The sequence below is a fragment of the Macrobrachium nipponense genome, chromosome 13, assembly GCF_015104395.2.
Source record: "Macrobrachium nipponense isolate FS-2020 chromosome 13, ASM1510439v2, whole genome shotgun sequence".
Classification (NCBI taxonomy): domain Eukaryota; kingdom Metazoa; phylum Arthropoda; class Malacostraca; order Decapoda; family Palaemonidae; genus Macrobrachium; species Macrobrachium nipponense.
This window is the reverse complement of record NC_087206.1, coordinates 33,435,731-33,457,870: the sequence shown is the minus strand read 5'-3', so window position 1 is coordinate 33,457,870 and position 22,140 is coordinate 33,435,731. Positions and strand designations below refer to the sequence as shown.

General features: G+C 38.7%; 1 protein-coding gene across 3 annotated transcripts in view; it reads right to left on the bottom strand.

Annotated features, from left to right (window-relative positions):
* The window catches only part of LOC135225727 (extracellular serine/threonine protein CG31145-like), a 686,301-nt gene that overhangs the window by 56,770 nt on the left and 607,391 nt on the right, over positions 1–22,140 (bottom strand). For all 3 annotated transcript variants that reach the window (XM_064265107.1, XM_064265106.1, XM_064265108.1), the window contains one exon: positions 10,811–10,889. In XM_064265107.1, coding sequence (XP_064121177.1) covers positions 10,811–10,889 — 79 coding nt within the window. The remainder of the gene's footprint in view (positions 1–10,810; positions 10,890–22,140) is intronic.

Below are 22,140 nucleotides of genomic sequence, written 5' to 3'. Positions count from 1 at the left end.
ATATTTTGTGAATATAACTGAACTCAAAATAAGACATTTTGCAATGAAGTGAGGACAAGCGCAAATAAGGAGACGAAGTTCCTCAACGCCCGGTAGACCAAACCAGTATCTCAATCACGGCGCCTGATAACAATATCTCCCATCTCCGCAGTGCCTTTCAAAACCCGTCAAGACGCAGCAGTACTTGCACAGAGCGAGCGAGTGGCGACAAAGAACATTCGAAAATTGAAACGAGATCAAGAGAGGCAAAAAATACGGCTCCTGACAAAGCGCCATTGGAAAACGATCCCTTTTTTTTCGGCTCTTTATCAAACTTCCATTTTAAATCCTCTGATCCGCTGGTATTTCTAACTGATGAGAAAAGCATCCAATAACTATTGATTGGAAGCAGGTAGGTTTTTCCTTTTGAATCCTCTTTGCCAACTTTTCTGAAAAGAAAGAAAGAAAAAAAAAAAAGCTTTGGATGCCAGGGTATGGAATCAAAGGTATCGTGGGCACTGTTCTTTGAACAGGTAACTAAAATGGCCCAAACAATCGAGAGAGATTTCAGCTACGCAGTGTTTTCCTCCTTGGAAATTGATGTCATTGTTATCAGTCCAGACTGCAATTACTAATAGTATTTTGACATTCAGCAGCAAGAGATAAGATTTTGAGTAATTGAGTTCCTTATTCTTGAAACTGTTCCTTGAGGATCAGCGGAGACTGCATCACCTCTCTTGACACCTTTGCCAATCTCGATTTCTTCACACATTTTCTCATGAAAAGAAACATCAAACTAAAACAGCAATCCCTTACAACTACTTTACGGTAAATAATATCTCAATCGGCGCACGCTAATTCTAAACCCAAGTATCATCTGGACATTACTGACTTGAACAGTTTCCGAAATACCGTTTGTATCTTGATGCATTTTCATTTCCAGTTGGATATTATTAATGTAACAGTGAATCGAAGAGGGCTGGACTGAACTGCTGTTTATCAAAATGAAATATAATGCCAGTCGCACGAAACGAAATGTATTATATTAACCTCTCCCGCTTTCTCTTTAGAAATGTAGTCAAACTATTTTGACATTTACAGGTTCAAGTCGAAATGTATTTGTCCGTGTCACCACAGCATGGAAACACCGAAATCAGTCAAGCTTTAGTTACTTCACCTTTATTTTTGCATGCACTCGACTCTACCCTACTCCCCTTTTGATTTTTTCACATTTAAGCTGTCACTTTTGCGAAAGCTTACTGGGAATGTTCAATGGCCTTTAGGGCTTGTTCCATATGAATGTCCGGAAATAATAATAATAATAATGATAATAATAATAATAATAATAATAATAATAATAATAATAATAATAATAAATAAATAAATAATAAATGATAAATAAATAATAATAAATAAATAATAAGTAATAATAATTAATAAATAAATAATAATACTAAATATAATAATAATAATAATAATAAATAAATAAATAATAAATGATAACAAATAAATAATTAATAAATAAATAATAAGTAATATATTAATAAATAATAATTAATAAATATAATAATAATAATAATAATAATAATAATAATAATAATAATAATAATAATAATAATAATAATAATAATAATATGGAAACAGTCCCTCTTTTAGGGCATTGTTATTAAAAGCAATTGCTGTTTCAACAGCATTTGGCTTGAGGAGACTTGAAATGCAAAGGTGGTCATTCATTCTCCCTGTCGAAGAACGCCGGCGTGCGCGTCGACACATAAGGGTAAAACAATCAATCAACAATAGCAGATTATCTTTCAATGTCATTAGTAATTTATTATACCATATATCTGCAGATGATGAGAATATAAAAAGAAAAATGGAGAAAATTCGCCACAAGCTAAATGCCGTTGAAACAGCAATGAATAATAATAATAAATAATTCCTCCAGGCATTTCTTTAGCATTATCTCACCAAGAAACATCAGTATCAATTTCTAGTGTTTATGTGAAACACGATAAGGCTTGAAAGAGCAAATCAGTTTCACGAGAAAATAACAGTTCCCAAGACTTTGACAAATCGGGGGAAGCAAAACTGACCTAGAACAGCAATGAACAAAGCTCTACTTACCATTGACGAGATTACTAGAACCATTACAATAGACTATATTACCCTCATTTCTATATAAAAAAAAAAAAAGTTTGTTTCTCAAAGGAAAAGGCTAGACTGCTATCTATTCTTTGAGGGTGCATGAAGGGAGTCGTCCCCTTTCATGCTTGTCCTAAAATAAAGCATGAAAACCACTATAACATTTAGGGGTCTCCTCTGACCGCGGTCAAGAAAGACCGGTCCTTTGGCCCACAATAGCTCACAAAGGGGCAGAGTACCACTATAGGAGCAGTTTATAGTACTATGTACAAATATAAACACTGCACCGAAGTACACACCATTAACATCTATATTTTCAAAAGCCAAACTAGATATTGCACCACCACCAGATTAAAATATGCGTTGCCGTAAGTTTACTGGTATATACTATACCAAGCACCCAATTTTTAGTGGACAATCACAAACCAGAATTATTCAGTAAAAATGCATTACCCACCCAGTCACAGGGCACCTGAGTTACGGCCCCACATACATATAGTATGTATACAACCCATGAAGTCAGCCCTAACCCATAGTATGTGAGAGGGGGTTACAATCCACTATCTCTAATCATCAATATAATATAATATATATATATATATATATATATATATATATATATATATATATATATATATATATATATATATAAAATTCTGGGAAAACACTCAACGGAAAAATCTCCGCTAACATAATTCTGTTGTTAATGACAAACGAAATTTCAGCAACTCCCATGTTCCAAAATAGAAAAAAAAATAAATCTAACATTCTGAAATTTTTATATAAAAGGAAAACATCGTAGCGCTGAAGTTCGAGGAAAACTGGTCATCGAAATCACGATACAAATTGTATAAAGGAAAATCAGGAAAAGGAGGAGAGGAGGGGGTTGGGGTGGGGTGGGGGGGGGTGGGGGGGGGGGGGAGGGGGGATTGGGCAGGACATCTCCGAAAGGGGTAGCGGGGGGGAGAACTCCAAGAGGGCCTCTACCTCAAAGGAGGCTTGAGAACCTCGTTACCAATTCCATGCACGCACAAAAAACAAACCTTATAAACCAATAACCAACCGATGGGAGTTGCTTACGCTGCACCTTTTAATGAAGGAACAAAGAAACTGGCGCCTTCCAGAAACACGTCCAGCCACGTGGCTGGAGAGCGGCAAGTAATTGGCAGTCTCGTCAGAAACTCGACCCAATGGACCAATCAGGCGAAAGCCTTTACGAGACATTGAGGGTCACGTGATCGAGCGACGAGACCTAATTGGCTGGCAAAGTGGAAAACCGAAATTCGCTGAACCAATCGAGTGGAATACTTTGTCCCACGAACTTCTGGCGGGAAAAGTTCACACACAAAGAGTTCCAAAAGGCTTTGATTATTTGGCGAGAAAACCAGGCACTTGTGAAGATCAGCTTTTATATGATTGGCAGCCTCATAAAAAGTTCTAATAACCTCAACGCGAAGTTCTCCTTTTGATGTACGACCAGAGGAAATTATAGTATTATATGCCGCTACAATGCCCGAAAATTCTTTGTGGCTCATAATTGTGGCGATAGATGACAGACCCCGGGTAATTGGTTTTCCTTCCACTATTGACACAGAAAAGGCACAAAAAGGTGTTAAATAAACTTCGTAACCCTTAATTTGCCCTCTTCTAGAAGGTACAGTTGGAGGCCTGGGAAGTTAGAATTATACCGAGGATGTTGTAATCAATTCCTACACTACATATTGATGATTTAAAAATTAATTTTGATACCTATTATTCTGACAAAGTACTTTCTGATGTCAACAAATCATAGTTTATAACATGTTGACAACACTATAACATCATGCTAAACTGCTAGACCAATGTAATTTTCCAAATATTGAGTTTCTGGGGCGTTAATTCCCCAAAAACTTTTTTTGAGTTATAAAAACGATGGTTATAAAATGTATATCTACACACAAGACAGCACTTAGCGGTGTTGAGAATCCTGGACATAGAAAATATTGCGAGTTAATTTCTTTGGTTAACAAGCAAAAAGGGCATGGTGGCAAAATCCCGGCCTTTCCGTAATCGTGAATTGAAACTCGACTAAATAGGAATGCTAATTTTGTATCCAGATTCTTTTGGGTATAGGCGTATCTGCTATCAGATCGCCCCCCATTTCATCTGCAATGAAAATACAAACTAGTATAACACTAACTGTGGGAGTGCAATTAGAAATTAGAAGAGGGCAAATTAAGGGCTACAAAGTTGATTTAACAAACTTTTTTGTGCCTTTTCTGTGTTAACGGTGGAAGGAAAAATAAAAAATAGGTAGATGATAGTAACAGCCAATACTGATTCCAGAGTTTTGCGCACAAATAAAAAAATCCGATTCCCCAACAGAAGTTGTGAGAGTCCGCACGAAATCAGTGGACCTCCTTTTGCTGTGTGGAAGCTGGTGACAAGTGTCTGATCACAGATTTCTTAACGATAGCTCCCAGTGTATTGGTAACAGAGCTTTTAATTATGGATAACTTATCATACTTGAAGCTGTCATTGACGAAAACTAAAGTTAAAAAAACGAATGAGTTTTGTATCTCAAATTGCAATAACCGTGGAACCTACCTTCCTACCATCCGACCAAACTATTAGAGGCCATAGTCTCCTCAAAGGCCTTTGTGGAACAAAGTCTGCAAACAGAAGATGATAGTTTGGAAGAGGCTGCAAATTTCACTTCTTTACGGAATATAAAGAAAAGCAACCAAATCAGACAAGTTCCAGCTAACTTCGACTAAACTTGATAATTGTGTGATTCTAGATTTGATGGACGCATTCATAAAAAAGCCATTAAACACTTCATGAGCAAATCCCGCTTCTCATCACATTTGAAGTTGACTCTTCGGATTCACCAGAAAACATCTGCTAGACATGACGTTTTAGGACGTCCCTTCCAGCCCTAATCACCCACGAATCTTACCACTTTGTAGCTACAACTCTTCAGAATTTAATCCTTTTCAAATTAAAACGGCGCAACCTATCTCCTTGAGGCAAAGACGAACGCGTGTTTCACATATTTTTTGGTTACTACTGACGTCAATCTTTTTTACCATTGTATATTTATATTTACGTAACGTAGTTAACTGAATCATACACGAATATTATATATATATATATATTATATATATATATAGATATATATATATATATTTATAATATTTTACCTATTTTATTATGTGCAACTAGCGTATATACGTATGTACGTATATATATCTACGTATATATATGTACATTATAATATACTCTAAATACGAAACTGAAATTCAGAATGTGTCGAAACTGTGGACTCTAAATATGCATATACACCAGATTAAAGAAAAAAAAAACCGCTTCATTGAATGCTTGAATCTTATCAGTTTACTTTTACCTTTCGCAGACCCTAATTTTGAATAAATCGGTCCCTAATTATCCAGCCAATCTTCAATTACCCGTCCTGTTTCATATTCATATCTAAAACATATTTTTCCCGCTCACATCTCGAATTACTTCAGCAAATGGGAGAGGATGCAGGAAATTACAAGGTGAATTATTATAATTTTTTTTTTATGTAGGATTTAACACATCTTAAAAGCTGAAAATACTCTGTTATATTTAATGACATTATTTTACTCATTTCTACCTAAAATGAAATTTGCCCTACTCTTTACATGTGATCACAGGCATCAAATAAAATAATGTTGGCTTTTCATGACATACTGTATAAGAATTTTGTTATTTCAGCAAATGGATGGTGTCAAGGTTGTTATGCATTAAATTAGAGCCCTTTTGCTCTTTTTTCATTATAATATCAACGGAACATGTTCTGCATTATAATACACTACACTATAGTCACCACAACGTAGTATAATATATACAACACTATGAAACAGTTTATCAAAACACTAAAATTACGCTCATTTTTTTAGTATATGGATTGTCTAAGGCAAACAAGCTAGTAAGCACTCGTGTTTCTCGTCTCTCCTCGGTCTCTCTTTCTCTCTCAACTCATCTCTCTCTCGTCCTCTCTCTCTCTCTCTCTCTTACTCTCCTCAATTCCTCTCTTCTGCTCTCTCTCTCAGGGAGCCGAAAAGCTCTAAATTCAGTAACAGTATAATAAACGGAGACAGAGAGAGATAGGTACCTAACAGCAATATACAAAATGTAGAGAGAGAGAGAGAGAGAGAGAGAGAGAGAGAGAGAGAGAGAGAGAGAGAGAGAGAGAGAGGTGGGGGGTAATAAGGTGTAAAGACCACCCCAAGAGAAATATACAAAATAGAGAGAGAGAGAGAGAGAGACAAATCCCGGAGAACGAAGACAATCTCAGGAGAACTATCTGACCAGGGCACGTGCAAAACACCCATGAGATTTTATGTTTTCCGCGGGACGAGACGAGGAAGTCTGAGAGAAGACCCACAGGACACGAGCCCCGTGCAGATGACAGTGACAAGCCCGAGCAACCAATGAGCCGGGTGACAGAGCCATCGGCTCATGGGGAGCAGAAATAGCAACGGACTAAACAAGGAAGAGAGCGGTAGAAGTTTTATGCGGCCGGAGGATTTAAAAGGTTTGCTTTCTTTATCTAGACAACAAGGGACTTACGCGAATTTTAATATATATATATATATATTATATATATTATATAATTATAATATAATATATATATATATAATATTTTATATATAAATAATAGAACGGGTTCGGTCATTACGCTGACTGGTGGGCGTCGCTACTACCAAGGTTGCTGACAGGCCATTTAGAGGGGAGAGAGAGAGAGAGAGAGAGAGAGAGAGAGAGAGAGAGAGAGAGAGAGAGAGAGAGAGAGAGAGAGAGAAGGCGACATAGAAGGATGAGATTGTAAAAGCCTTAAATAACACCAAAAAATCACGAAATCACAGCGACGACATATAATGCTGTCAAAATTCTAATCCAATGTGCGCATGCACATAATGCATGAGCACAGGCAAAAATCACCTGCCAAACGCTCCTCATATACGCCTCCCATAAAGTCACTCCGTTACTGGATAGAGGCAGTAATGGTATGCGAATGAGTCGGGTGGAGCATCTTCCATCAACGGCCGGCAGTCTTCGGGGTGCCTCATCCAATAATTAGTATCTCCACTTTGGCAGACTATATTTGGTCATTTTAATCATACGGCAGGTAAAGGTTCTCATCAATGTGAAGCTAATTTTCTTTTGTTGGATTGCTGCTCATGCTTTCAAATTCATATCTAATCAAGAATCGTGACTTGAATTTCAGTCACTCATCTGACCCCAAACGCCAACCTATTGAAGAATTGCAAACCGACAAATAGCTTGTTACCATTCTTCTCATGCATACAGTGGTTGACAAGCCTGCCACAATCTATGATTATTTTTAATATCATTATCAGCATTTTTTACTTTACATTGTATTGTACTCGTATTTACCTGATTTAGCTTTTTTCATGTGAAGAAAAAAATGTTCATGTGTGTAATTTCAGTTGAAATTCTACACACAAGTTACATAAATGATAATGTTCCTTTAAAGTACTATCGAAATACTTTTCACCAAGGCAACCCAAGGAAATTTACCATGATGAACACGTGAAAACCTATGCATACAAATGCCGCTCCGGAAACCTCCAAATTATGGAGAACTGAACACTGACAGGAATCAACCAGCCTTGATTTTTTATTTCACTTTCTCAATAGTTTCCTGTCTCTACCGTCACATGCATTGTTCCATTTGTCGCCTTTTCCTCTTTCAAACATACATCAAGGTTCCTTCTCTCTCTCTCTCTCTCTCTCTCTCTCTCAACGCAAAACAAACACATTAGACCCCATTTCACTTCCATCCCCCTCCCAAAAACGCACTCGCTCTCTCTCCCTCCCTCCTCGTCCTTCCCCTCAAACCGATATGAATGGCTCCGACAACAAACAACAGACATCGGACAGGCATTTCCCATCTCCAACTCCGGACGAATCGGCAAATGACAGTCGGTAAATTACCGACACCGATGGAAAAAGTTGAAACCGAAATGCAGATGATGGCGATTTGGACCCGCGATTTTGAAAGAGTCACCATCGGCCACGACTAACTTCGTGTCAACGGTGGACGAACAATTCTCTTAGAATAAAAACAAAAGGCTGCGTTCACCTCGCCGGGTGCATACCGCATACACATTTCCGCAATCATTTCACGTTCAAAAAAATAATAAAAATGGACGCGGCCAACATAATACGCTTGACGTCTGCGAAGACTCTTCGCGGAAGAAATGTGTCAACGAAAATAGGACACCGCTTTGAACTCAACCGTGAGTCTTGTTCCTATAAACAGGATCGACTGAGAGAGAGAGAGAGAGAGAGAGAGAGAGAGAGAGAGAGAGAGAGAGAGAGAGCGCATTCCCTTTATTTAACATTCATATACAAAACCGATTATGTATACGAGACATTATGACATCAGCGTTAATTTCCTATTATATAAAAGATGGCTTTTGCTATACATTGAATTGAATATAGAATTTAGGCTAAAGGCCAAGCACTGGGACCTATAAGTTCATTCAGCGCTGAAACGGAAATTGGCAGTAAAAAGTTTGAAATGTGTAACAGGAGGAAAACCTCGCAGTTCACCTATGAATCAATTGTTAGGAGAGGGTGGAAAGTAAGACTGAAGAGAGAGAATATGAAAGGAGGTACAGTAAAAGGAACGAACGGTGTTGCAGCAAGGGGCCGAAGGCACGCTGCATAAAACCTTAAATGCCTACAGTGCATGGGGTGCACTGACGGCACTCCCCCCCCCATTAGGGTTTTTTTTCTTTTTATACAAAACTACGACACAAACAAGGCACCAGGTCTGGCATTTGGGAGATAGGATTCTCTGCGGTTGTTGTTGTTGTTCACAAAAGACTTCCCAAGGATGGGCAACCATAATGTCCTTATCTAATCCGATACAAACCAAGGAAAGGGAGGCAAACTTGACTCATCCTGGTGTGACAAAATAATGACTTGCGTACAAGAGACAACACTTCTCTCTCTCTCTCTCTCTCTCTCTCTCTCTCTCTCTCTCTCTCTCTCTCTTACGTGTTCTCCGACTTTATCTTTACTGTAATATTCTATGAAGCACCCACTACTTCTACCACTATCAGACGAAGACTTCATTATTTCGTAAAAAAGAAAAAAAAACTATTCAAGGAAACAACAACAACAGAGATGCTAAAGTAGTGAAGTTCAACGTTAAAACCATCGAGGAAACTTTTAGAATACGAACTAAACAAGTTTGGCAAAAGGCCAAGCTCTGGGACAAGTGAGGTCATTCAGCGCTGAAAATATTGAAACAAAAAAATTTAGGAGAGGGTGGTAAGTATGATGGAAGAAGAGAATATGAACGCAGAGGAATGAAAGGCGTTGTAGTTAGGGGCCGAAGGGATGCTACAAAGAACCTTGAATATGACTGAGGTTTTTGCGGAAGAAAACTTAAGGAACAATAATGAAATGATCACAGACTTCAAAAGAGATTATGAACTTCTAACAAACGAAAAAGTACTCGGTCTAGATCTCAAGCTTGCAAGCTCCAAGGTTCTAGATTATCATCTCTAGTTTACCGACTGCGATAGTCAAGACATTTGCTTCTACCCAAAATCTAGTCTGAATCTCAAAGAGTTAAAACTTCTGGACTACATTTAAAGCTCCAAGACTCCAGAGTCCACCTTTGGAAAGCGAGAGGAGGCGAAGGAACGGGACAGGACCCCCTCCGGCGGGAGAATTAGATTGGACGAGAATCACGAAGGAATGAAAATCACCTCTGCGATGATTATCGTCCGTAAGGAAATGCAAACTCCACCCGGGTAAGCTATGCAGAATGGTCTTGCCATCAAGCTCAATGATGATTGGTTCCTCATACCTCTTGACTTAAATGGGATTGGCTGATATGTTCCATAGCTGTCAGGGGACTTCCGCTGTTGCCACGGAGGAGGCAGTGGAAATTACTTTGCATTTCTTCCGGTTACCTTTCGTTGCATCAGTTCTTACTTCCGAAACTTACGCTAGAAACTGGTAAGTTACGATGATATCACTCGGAGGGACTTTTATTGCCCTTCAAGAAACATAAATGTGTACAGTCACAAACTTTATATGTCATTTTCTATAAGTTTTCAGTGCAGAGGAAATTAACCGAAAACATTCGCTGCCACGTTCATGACTTTTGACTTCATACTTATTTATAGTTAACCGAATACATTCGCTGCCCCGTTCATGACTTTTGACTTCATACTTATTTATAGTTAACTGAATACAATCGCTGCCACGTTCACAACTTTTGACTTCATACTTATTTGGAACCGAATTTTAGAAAATACATTAAATGAAATATATTTCCACAGCATTTGACGCTGCGAAAAATCAATATTTTTTATCATTTGTGACAAAGATAGTCAATGTCCAGACTGGACGAAACTCGAGCACATATAAGCAAGCAGACAAGGTCAACAGGTCTCAGGGACCGTTAAGTCTGAGTAAGTGATCGACACTAAGCTTTGGGGTGGTGGTTGTAACTATAGTCGGGACTAGCCCGCTCGACTTCATATGATCAGCATCATTTTTGACGGTATGGGGGACAGCAGTTTATATATAATGTAACAATCAAGATAAGAAAAACTGCCGGATCACCGAACGCTGAAATTCGATAAATCCTGTATTCCTGCAAGTAGCTACTCACCTCATGGGTTTGAAGAGCGCGTGACCGCCATCAGCAAACTCTATGATTAGTTTGAGCTGGGTTCCGCCTTCCTTTTGAGCTGCGGACGAGAAGAAAGAAAATATTACCATTTACTATGAAGAAAGTTCTTCCATTCACAATACACAGTTAATTACAAACCATAAAATGTTCAAGTTCTCATTCTTCACAAATGGCTATCTGTTTGTGCAAAAGACTGCTGGTATACGGCTAGCTACATTAAAAAAATTCACACACGGATATATATATATATATATATATATATATATTTATATAATAGATATATATACTTACACACACACGCAAAGAGGAATAAAATAGCACTAGAGGCAAAATTAAATACTTTAGTAACAGGACAGAAACAAGTCTGTCGCAATGTTACTTTTATTAGCCTAATAACGTACTTCATTCTGAACCCGATTCTCTGAGCACAAGATTTAAACCAGTAGAAGGGCGGAAAAAAAATTTGACTGCAACGCACAGATTGGAACGACCAGTAAACACACACATCAAAGGAAATCATGTGTCGTTACAAAAAGAAACAACGTTGCAGGGCACTCCAATTTTTCAAAGTGGACTTTTCAACATCACCACGACGGTAGGAATGCACGGTTTCATCATTTAGTTTATACTGTCCGGAAATGCAGGATTCAGAAAGTGGTGGGACGAAATGGTTCGAATGTAGCTAAGATGCGAAAACAGAGAATTCTACGAAAACCCTATTTAAAAAAGACGGTAATGGTTGGAGAAATATGATTATCTATATGAGGAATAAAATAATAAATAAACAATGAAAGAACTGACTTCCACATCAAGGAGGACCTGATGCTCTGGGAGCAAAACTAGACGTGCATGCAATATAGGATTGCATGCTTAGGTGCACATCGCGGTCAGACAGGCGATCTTGCCCTCTTGTGGGAACTGGAATCAAGTCTTTGCTACTTTCTGCACAACAGCTATTAAATCTCTGCAATGGTGAAAGCGTCGACGACGACAAAAAAAAAAGGGCAGTTTTGCTATAAGAATTTTTATTTTTTTAGTCTTCCTATATTAATTTCCACCTAATTCACAAACAAGTACATTACTGTTTGACCGTTCCATTAACATTCACACTGAAAACGAAAGGATTACTTCACTATAATACTGACGACAAGATGCATGAAATTTGTCCGAGTAGAATTTATAAATTACGTATCAATTTTAGAATGGCATGTCTAACTAGTTCATACAGCGAGTCAAAGCTGGTGTGATAAAATAAAAACATACACACAGCCTCTCAAACTATAAAAAGAACTACGCGGATACATACATTTTACAATTCGATTATAAAGTTTGAAACTGAATAGGTCTTCAAAAATTGTTCACAAATGACACAAATGTAACTATTTCCGAATCCAAACCAGGTCAATGGAAGATGGTGATATTATTTAATTTACCCTGAACAACACTTGCCTTTCGTCTTATCTACTGGCATTTCTCAAATTCAATCACATTTTCTCTTTTAATTATTGTTAATTCTCCAACATTCCGTACTCCCTGTAGTACATTAACAATTGTCCGACATTCAGCCGGAAATACATTTCCAATAATAGCCGAAAGCATTGTCTTATCATAGTTTTACAAATATAACAAGTACCGGGAATAGAAATATTATTATAGGGAAAAAGATTGCACAAGGTTTCACATACACAATGATTTTATTTTATGCAATCTTTAACAAAGAATTCCAATCCAATGGCAGCGGATTAAATCTATGCGATGTTCTAATGTACTGGATATGCTTCAGTATTTTTTACTAGCAGGATTTTTACTATTTTTTAAAAAAAATATTTTTTAATGTTGCTTTTATCAGTCCTCATTACTGTTATCATTTCTTCGGAACTATATACTCGGAGATGATGATGATGAATAATGAGAGAGAGAGAGAGAGAGAGAGAGAGAGAGAGAGAGAGAGAGAGAGAGAGAGAGAGAGAGAGAGAGAAATATGTTTCAGCTGTACGGGGTTCAGGAATTAAAGGGATCTGACATGTGACAAAGTTGCTTCTTAGTCCAATTGTCTCATAGGAATACATTTCTTCTTTCCAGTATCGAAGATGTGCCTAACAGAAGAAACAATCAAGTAAAAGAAACAACACCAAATATACCGATACAAGAATGACAAAATACAGAAAAGGGATAACAAGAAATGCGCCTGTGAAGTGCTGCCTCCTGTAACAGCGCCATCCGGTTTGGGAAGTAACGGTCGGGCAAAACCATAACGGAGGCGGTAGGGCAAGTTATGGTTCTTTCATCCCCACCTGTTATACCAGTTCAAAAAGCTTTTGCTTTGGGGCGGAGGCCATTCCGTAAGTCGGATGGCAACCATAGAACGCATCCGTACTTTGTGAATTTGAACCCTCTTGCATGAAAAAGCATTTCTGAGGACACAGGTTTAAAATAGGAATAGTTCCAATACCTCCTTGGTGATGAATCTAAGCAGTGACCTTTGACATATGTCTTACATACTAATAGTCGTTATATTGTAGCTGGCCTATTCACGCCTACCATAGACAATTATGGGGAATAACGTTAATTTCCTTTATCATTCCTTTGTCAACGCCGCACTAAACAGAGGAAATAACATTTACAAGGTCAACTAAAAAAATATAAAATTAAATTCTTCATGACAGAAACTAATGTGGTTCATTTAGAAACCATAATAATGTGCATTAAAAAAAAGAAAGGCTCTGACGCATGTTAGTTAAACTTGTGCCGAAATATTAACGCTACTACATTCTGGACGTCGCAACAACAATGGGCAATGATTATGCAGTAACAAAGTACACGAACAAATTCTTTATTCATGCCGAAACGCGACAGCACTACCTGTAATAGTGTATCGTGAAAAAAAAAAAAAAAAAAAACACACACACACAAGATACGGGTAAATAACTAATTTTAATACTGGTTTTTCTTGTCTGGTACAGTACCTGACATAGTATACACTGGAATGCAGTGATTGCTGAGCATTGGTACTGCTGATAAGTGGAGTATGCAGCAGCAAGGATTTTGGGTAGGGTGTGTAGAGGTGACTGATGACCTGCTAGGATGATGAAAGGTGCCCTTAGCATCTGGTACACAGATGGACAGCACGAGTTCTCAGATGAAGGTGCTGTATTTGTTTTCTTTTGCGACCGAATTAGTTTTCTGCTAAAGAAAACTAAAGGTTGTGTTGTCCTGTTGACTTGACTGTTAAATTGCAGCGTCTGCACTGACGTTGCTTGTGTCTGTTGTGAGTGTAAGTTTGGCACAGGGGTTGTTAATGTCAGAGTGGCTGCGTTTGCCAAGGCATCTTTGGTGGCTCTGAGGATTTCATACAAAGGGGGCGGGACCCATAGTATGGGTGATTCCTGGGAGTAATGATGATAGCATTTCGGTTTAAATACTGTTTTTTTATTTTATTTTGACTGGACTCCTTGAATTTTCTAATGGCTGAAACTTTGGACTGCTACCATGTTGTTCTCCCAGAGTATGGACAGAATGGCCCTGATGTGGGTTTGTCGTCTCAGCTTTTGGAAAAAATGAGGATGTTATTGATGTAGCAGATGAAGAAGGGGAGGTCAGTGAAGATGTCCATTAACCACTGGACATGGTACGAGTTGTGGAGGCCAAATGTAGAGTAGCTGAATGTGTAGGGTACAAGATGTGATGATTTCAATCTTGGGTATGTCCTAATGGTGTACTAATACTTGAAAGTAGCCCTTCATGCAGGGTGGAGGTGATATCCACCATTTCTGGAAGGAAGTGGATAGTGGTTGTGCCTATCTGTAGTGTGGCATCTTTAGTCTTTATAAAGGTGCTAGGAGCCATTGGGATTTTTGACAGTGTCAAGTGGGGAGGCCCATGGGCAAGAGGCTTTTGGAACAGGTACATCCGTTCTATTTTCTTGAAGTACCTTTCTGTGGCAGCTAATCTCTCCAGTGGCAAGTCATTGGATTTGAAGTCAGCTGGGGAGCTTCCTGTGTTTATAAGGTGGTGTATCCTATGCTTTGCTGGTATCCCCGGAGTTTGAACTTGGGCTTGAAGACTGCTGGGAATTCTTACATGGGGTGTGTAGGTATTGAGGCCCACTGATAAGGCAGATTGCTTTTGGGTCTAACACCAAGTGCTGCCGACTATAGGATTTGATTGGATTATGAAATTTAGGGATAAGCCCAAGTGCTGGGACCTATTATGGTCATTTAGCGCCGTGCTGATGACTATAAAAAGAGGAAAAACCAAAATGAATAAGAGAGATGTCCACCGGCAGCCCGAAGTGTCTGAGGAAGTTGGCTCTGAGGAGGGGTATCAAAACATCATTGACGATGAAATCCAACTGGTATTTCTTCATGATGTGGAGGTTGAAGGTCCAGTGGCTGTATGGTGATATGTAGGTGCAGTTGGTGATCACAAGGTGGTATCTGGGGTTTGGACAGTCCAATGTTGATGCCAGGAGGATGTACTGAGCCACCAGTATCCACCATGACTTCCTGCCAGAGGCTTGATCTACGATAGAGAATCTTGTTGATCAGGCATCCTTTAGAGTTGTGGCAACAACAGCAAGTGTCCTATAAAATACATTGCCAGCAAGCCATACAAGTAGAATACAGGTTATACTATCATACCAGCGTTGATGCATTTGCACATATCCTGAGAAACGACATTTGTGCCTACCCATGAAGCACAGTGATGATGATGATGACAAGAGGCCGGTTAGCACCACGATTGTTCTCACCATGATTTGACTACAGGACCACAAGCATACTGCTGTCTGCTGTGAAAGACGGTTTTTATTTCTAACAGCCAGCAGTTAGCCACACATCTCTGTATAAGGCATGGGGCAAGATACATGGAACACAATGGTTTTCCTTAAATTGATATTTTGAGCATTGCTGACCTTTGCATTAAAAAATACAAGTCACTGATCTAGATCAAGTGAAGGGTGATCACAGCATACCACTAGCACAAAATATTCAATGCATTTGTGTTCAGTAAATCTTGACAAGCAATCCCTGCCCAACACCCGCCTAACAAAACTGTGAGCGATCTTATCAGGAATTATATCAGTGCCTGATTTCATCGCATGTATCTTGCAAAGAAAAAATTTTTAATGAATGAAAAAAGGGGGGGTTTAATGAATTAGCAAAACTATCAACCCTGATATTTTGTTGAGTAAAAGCTGTATCTATATTTTCAAGGGTATTAACTTTGAAACTTTAAGACATTTTTGCATTCAAAAAGAGCTTTACTTCTATTGTACAATCAAGAACCTTTAGCATTTGCTAAGGATGTAGTTACAGTACCTGGGATACACTAATACACTGAGTCAAATGTGATTTTATTTATCATAAACAAAAAACAAGTAGGGTCGCACGGATACAAATCAGAACACTTGCACGAGTAAAATTACATCCTTATCATATGAACCATAGTGCTTTAAGTTTACTTTTTGAGAACTAAAATATAAAGACAGTTTCCATACATATAACCCTAAAGATTCAGTAATACTGCTGTTTAAACACACACACACACACACACACACACACACACACACACACACACACATATATATATATATATATCTATATATATATATATATATCTATATATATATTATATATATATAATGCCTACAAACCCAAATTAACAACTTGTCAAGAACCACTGAAGTTCTTTGCAAATTATACAATGGCTGTACTTTCAAATCATGACATTCTTATATTTCCAGTACCTAAAACAAAACTTAAAAGAGCACTCAAGGTCCTTCATCTTTAGACAATGGCATTCATCTAATGATTCAGTGACCCTTCATGAAGAAATATTAACCTACGAGATATTGCAATATAAAATAAAACAATTTTAATGATGTACTTACCACACCCTGCAAAACAGCTGTGCTAAAGGGTAGAATTGGTTGAAATTGATATTGTAACCTATTTGCACACTGGTAGACATAATTCTAGTTCACCTCACTAGAACTGTTAAGTAAAAAGGAGTGAATTTCGGCTTTTCTCAAATGTTTCTAAACTGATAATATTAAAGCAGGACAGTGCTTGATATGTCTACACTACTAATTCAAGTCAAACCATTACCTAACAAAACATATTATGTGCGGCATACTGCTACACTAAAGGCCTGTCCACACGAGCGGGCCTGATCGGCGTGCTCCAGGGTTGACGGGCAAATTCTGGCGGGCTTACGCGTGAATGTTGTCCACACGGGTGAGGCGATGGAGAGGTGGGTGTGCCCGAAGATGCCAGTAGTGTGTTCAGTGCAGTACGATAAACATATTGTGTAGCATGATAATTGCTTTGTGTGTGATGAAAAAGAAGAAAAAGAAGAGAATATGGTGCAAAGAATGGCTCGGTAAAAGAAATGTATATGGTTAACGTATGTCTGCCAGGGTCGAAGTTCAAGCCATCGGGCACCACCATGGTGATTTTGCTACAAGACCCATCGGGCAATTTGACGGTTTGCCAGTCAAGTGTGCCCGTTAGGGGGGAGGTCCGCCGATCAGGCCCGGTTGTGTGGACAAGCCTTAACCCAATCTGGTGTTCAAAGGTAAACCTCAGGTTGGTACTAAGGTGTTAGACAAACCAAGTTTTCTTGGTTAGGTAGAAGCTGAAGAAAAGGCGATTGTTTGATCCCTCATTTAATCTTAGAAGGATGAAGTCTAAAATTCTCGTTGCACATACTAACCTGATAGCTAGGTAAAATCTTACATTAAATTTGGCCATGGCTCCTGTGGCATCCTATTCTCCATTTTACATACTGGTCATTTAGGCTTGTGCCAATTTACTTCTGTTACAAGATATATATAGCTATACCAATATAATAAAATTTTACAAGTTAACCATAACTGATTTTATCACTGAAGTAAGTTTGTACACATTATACCTCATACAGAAAAGAATTTGTGAAACCAAGGTTCCCAGGAGCATTTCAACAAAGTAACAAAATTGAGAACTGTAATTACAGGGTAATGTTATAACCTGACTTTACCTAACGTATCCTAATTGCTTAAATTACAAAGCAATCTGAGAAAGCATTCATCACTGGTTAATAATCAAGGCTGAATTATGACATCAATCTGTGAAAGCATTTGTCATTGGTTAATAGTCAATGTTTGTTATGAAGAAAAATATTGATAGAGTAGCACCTTTGCCCATGTAAGGTAAAAGTAAACGATTATAACATAGCTTGAATCTACAAAAACATTAGCCTCCATTTTACATACTGGTCATTTAGGCTTGTGCCAATGTTTACTTCTGTTACAAGATATATATAGACTATACAATATAATAAAATTTTACAAGTTACCGATAAACTGATTTTATCACTGAGTAAGTTTGTACGCTTACCAATTCCTCATAAAAATGATGTAATATGCACCATCTCATATTTCGTCTGCCCTGAATTTCAACATTATGAGGTTACAGCTTTTCAAAATATCTTTAATTTTCTTGCCAATGCCCATGTGCCTGTTGTATCCAATAATGTTGCCCTTATGTCCCCAATATTATTCTTTGCCCTCTAATGAAATAAGTTTACTCACCAGTAGTCTTGCTCCCCAAGCACGTAAAGGGTTGGCTCCCTAGGTTAGGTTAGGTTGCAACCTTATTCATTTGCATTTAATGAACGTTGGGTTAGGTTAGGTGTGAGGGGGTCCAAGCCACCTGGTAAGGTTAGGTCTGGTTGAATGGATCCGTGTATTTCATCGTTTTGGGTATTTCCCTACCCAAAAAACCCGGTTACCCACAGCAGTAACCACAAAATTGTAGGTTGGCTTTAAGGGTATCCTGTTCCTGTATCTCTAGCAATAATTATTTGCACACAAAATGAACGTCAAAAAAGTTCAAAGCACACATGAAAACACAGGCAACAAACATTTTAAGCTATGGAATGAATGCATTTACGGTTTAAATGTAAAAATTTACCCTCAACCCAATTCACTTTCCGGTATGTTTCCCTCTCCAACAGCACACAAGTTCGGATTTCTACTGCCTACTAAAACCTCGTAACAACGCACTGGTGATGGTTATCACATAAAAGAAAATCTACTGTAATTACAGACAAACGTACGGTTAGTACGTTCACATTGCATATACAGACTAACTGAAATCGACATGCACTAAGTTAATCACTGTTTACCTTACATAAAAATGGGATGGTTCGCTCTGGAGTATTTGGTAACTTCTATGATATAAACCAAAGGATTTTCTTCACGCTCTGTGACATGAGGCACGGGATGGGTTAGGTCAAATAATACGCCCGTTATTATTTTTAACAATATCCACGTGTTCAAATTACGCCACAGTTTTTAGCAAATCTCAGAGACGATACAGCGCGTGGCTGACTGGCTTTGTGAAAACTTAAACATCAGAAAACAAGGACCCTAAACAGGAACTCCAGCCTATGTATTGTCCAGCACGCTCATTCCTTTAAGAGCGGTTTTCAAGTGTGACTGACGGCAAACTACCAACTTGTGATATTGCTGCCCAAACTTCAACTAATGGGCAGACTGAAGTCAAGTGACAAGTCACTACAGTGAATAATACACAAATCAGTTTGAGAACAGCGTAGTGCTAAGGCCTTTTTTTTGCTGCATGTTTTTATAATGATATTTTGACAAACTTTATCTTGATACTAGCACCTATAAAGCTGTGATCATTTTACTGAATAGAAGCATGAAAAAATTAAGCCTGTTACTAGGTCCTTGCAGAAGTCTTCATTCCTAAAAACTGAGATGATAACTATCATATTAGAAATATGAAATCTTATAGATGGCGAAGAACATAAAGACTGAATACTAAATATAAAATGAAGAAAGAGGCATGAGAAAGCAGAATAACCCGCTTTCAGCTATACATGTCGCCTTTTTACGACGTTACTTGAAAACCTGCATTAGAAAATACAAAGCCTTTCGTCACCAAGAGTCACTCGCGTCAAACAAGAAATGCTCAAAATAGATTACATTCCTGAAAAACCTTTCTGCGTTCCTCTCCTTTTTTTTTCTCAACTAGCAGCAAGGAAAGTGTTCAGGAGACTCAATTATCATAAATGCAACAAGTGAATTATAAAGAAAATGTCGCAAGAGCTTCATATATATGTAATAAGAGTGGAAATCAACCGCTGATCTCTCTCTCTCTCTCTCTCTCTCTCTCTCCAGCCGTTTCCAGTATTACATGAAGGCATCCGAGACAAGCAGGACAACAGTAAGGACAAGTCTATCATTTGATTGCTGAATTGCAGATAAAATCAACGTTACGTCTCCTGCGATGTTCACACAATCAGGTAAAATTAAAGGACGATAGTATTCAGCTACGCAGTAAATGTATATATTTAAAAAAAATTTTAAAATCTAACTACCTTACACTTGTCAATTTAATTGTTTCTTCTGAATAAGAGTGGAAGGACTAATAGCCTGTAATCAAATAATTTGGAGATTTTCAATTTTGCTGGGCATTAAACCTTGCATATTGTCTTCATCAATATCTTACTGTCAGCCTCCTACTACTGCCTGTTAAACTCTGTTACCATCTCTCATTTAGCTTTCCTACGTTACTTAGCTACAATTTCATATTACTACTACCATTACTACTATTACTACTACTTCTAAGCTTCATGACTCCTTACCGTTGTGTTCCCAGCTCTCGTTTTTCCCGAAGTCGCACAACAAAAATTTCTGAAAGCTCAAAAGTTATATCTCTTACTTCCAGTGCCATTTGTCTTTTGAGTTTCGACCATTCTTTTCAACTTATGTGAAAAATATGGCTTGATTTAGTGATATTCTAGAGAGAGAGAGAGAGAGAGAGAGAGAGAGAGAGAGAGAGAGAGAGAGAGAGAGATGGTTGCTTGAATTAGGAAACTAGTGGTTGCGTTGGAGAGGGAGGGAGGGAGGGAGAATCTTGTTGCTTTTAAGTTACGGGAGATGAAGGCGATGGGTGAGGGATGTTTTTAAGTCAGGTTAAGCGCTGGAGAGTTGGTTTGAGTCAGGATCCAGAAGGGAGGGTATCCTGACTTTTATGGAGTCGAGGACCAGGGATAAAAGCTCCGGAACTGGTTAACACTGTGGCAGAGACCTTATTAACTAATCAATGCCCACATGAATTTAATATGACTACATTATTCAAAGCAAAAGCCAACGAAATGTCAAATTATGTGTTTTAGTTGATCAGAAATGAACTTGTATAACTGAGGAAAACAAAAAACAACTGCTTGTAAAAACTAGGCCAGTGAGAACGAAACTCGCCACAACAAAAGCAACGGCCGGATCTTGAATCCCCCCCACACAACGCTTCCCTCCCCATACCAACTCTTCCACCCCCTCCCGACAACAACCCTTCCCTAACCCCCATACAACTCTTCCCTCTCCCACACCCAACCTTCCCTCCCCCACACAACCCTTCCCTTCCCCACACAATTATTCTCTTTCCTCTCCCCCACACAATCTTCCCTCCCCCACACAACTCTCTCCCTCCCCACATAACCCTTCCCAATCCCCTTCCCCACACACCCTTCCCTGCCCACAAAACTCTTCCCTCTCACACACAAACTCTTCCCTCCCCCACACAGCCATCCCCCCCATAAAACTCTTCCCTCCCCCACACAACCCTTCCCTCCCCCACACAACCCTTCCTCCCCCCATACTACTTTTCCCTCCCCCACACAACCCTTCCCTCCCCCATACTACTCTTCCCTCCCCCACACAAGCCTTACGGGCACGCACAACAGCCGACTTTGTTCTTCGCTGGACGCTGATCATTATGAGCACTCGCCTTCCCCACCAGGATTAGCGGCTTTCTTCCGTAATCAGCAATTGATTAAGATTGAATGCAATGAGCAGGAGCTGTGATCCCTCCTGATATCGCAAACACAATGCAACGCAAGCACAAATCAACACACCAACTTAATAGCCGGAGGAGGAGGAGGAGAAGGAGGAGGAGGAGGAAGGGACCCGCTTCTGCAAGCTAACCGACATATTTGCAATATTGGACAGCGAGGCTTTGCAGTGAAATCCTCATCATGCGGCTATCAGCTCTCATCACCATCATGTTTAATCTCAACCACTGCCAGTCATTTAAAGTTGGGAAACATTGCCTGATTGAAACCTTCGTTTCAGCGGATGTTAGAATAACAAACGGTTATATCGAAAGTGTCTATTATACATCAATACGACAAAATCACGACAATTTGCTCTAATTTAAGGTGTGCCAAACAACCTCACTTCATTTTTTCGTCTGAGTAAAATCTAAAGTAAAATCATTAAATTAATTTACTATCGCAATTTAAGC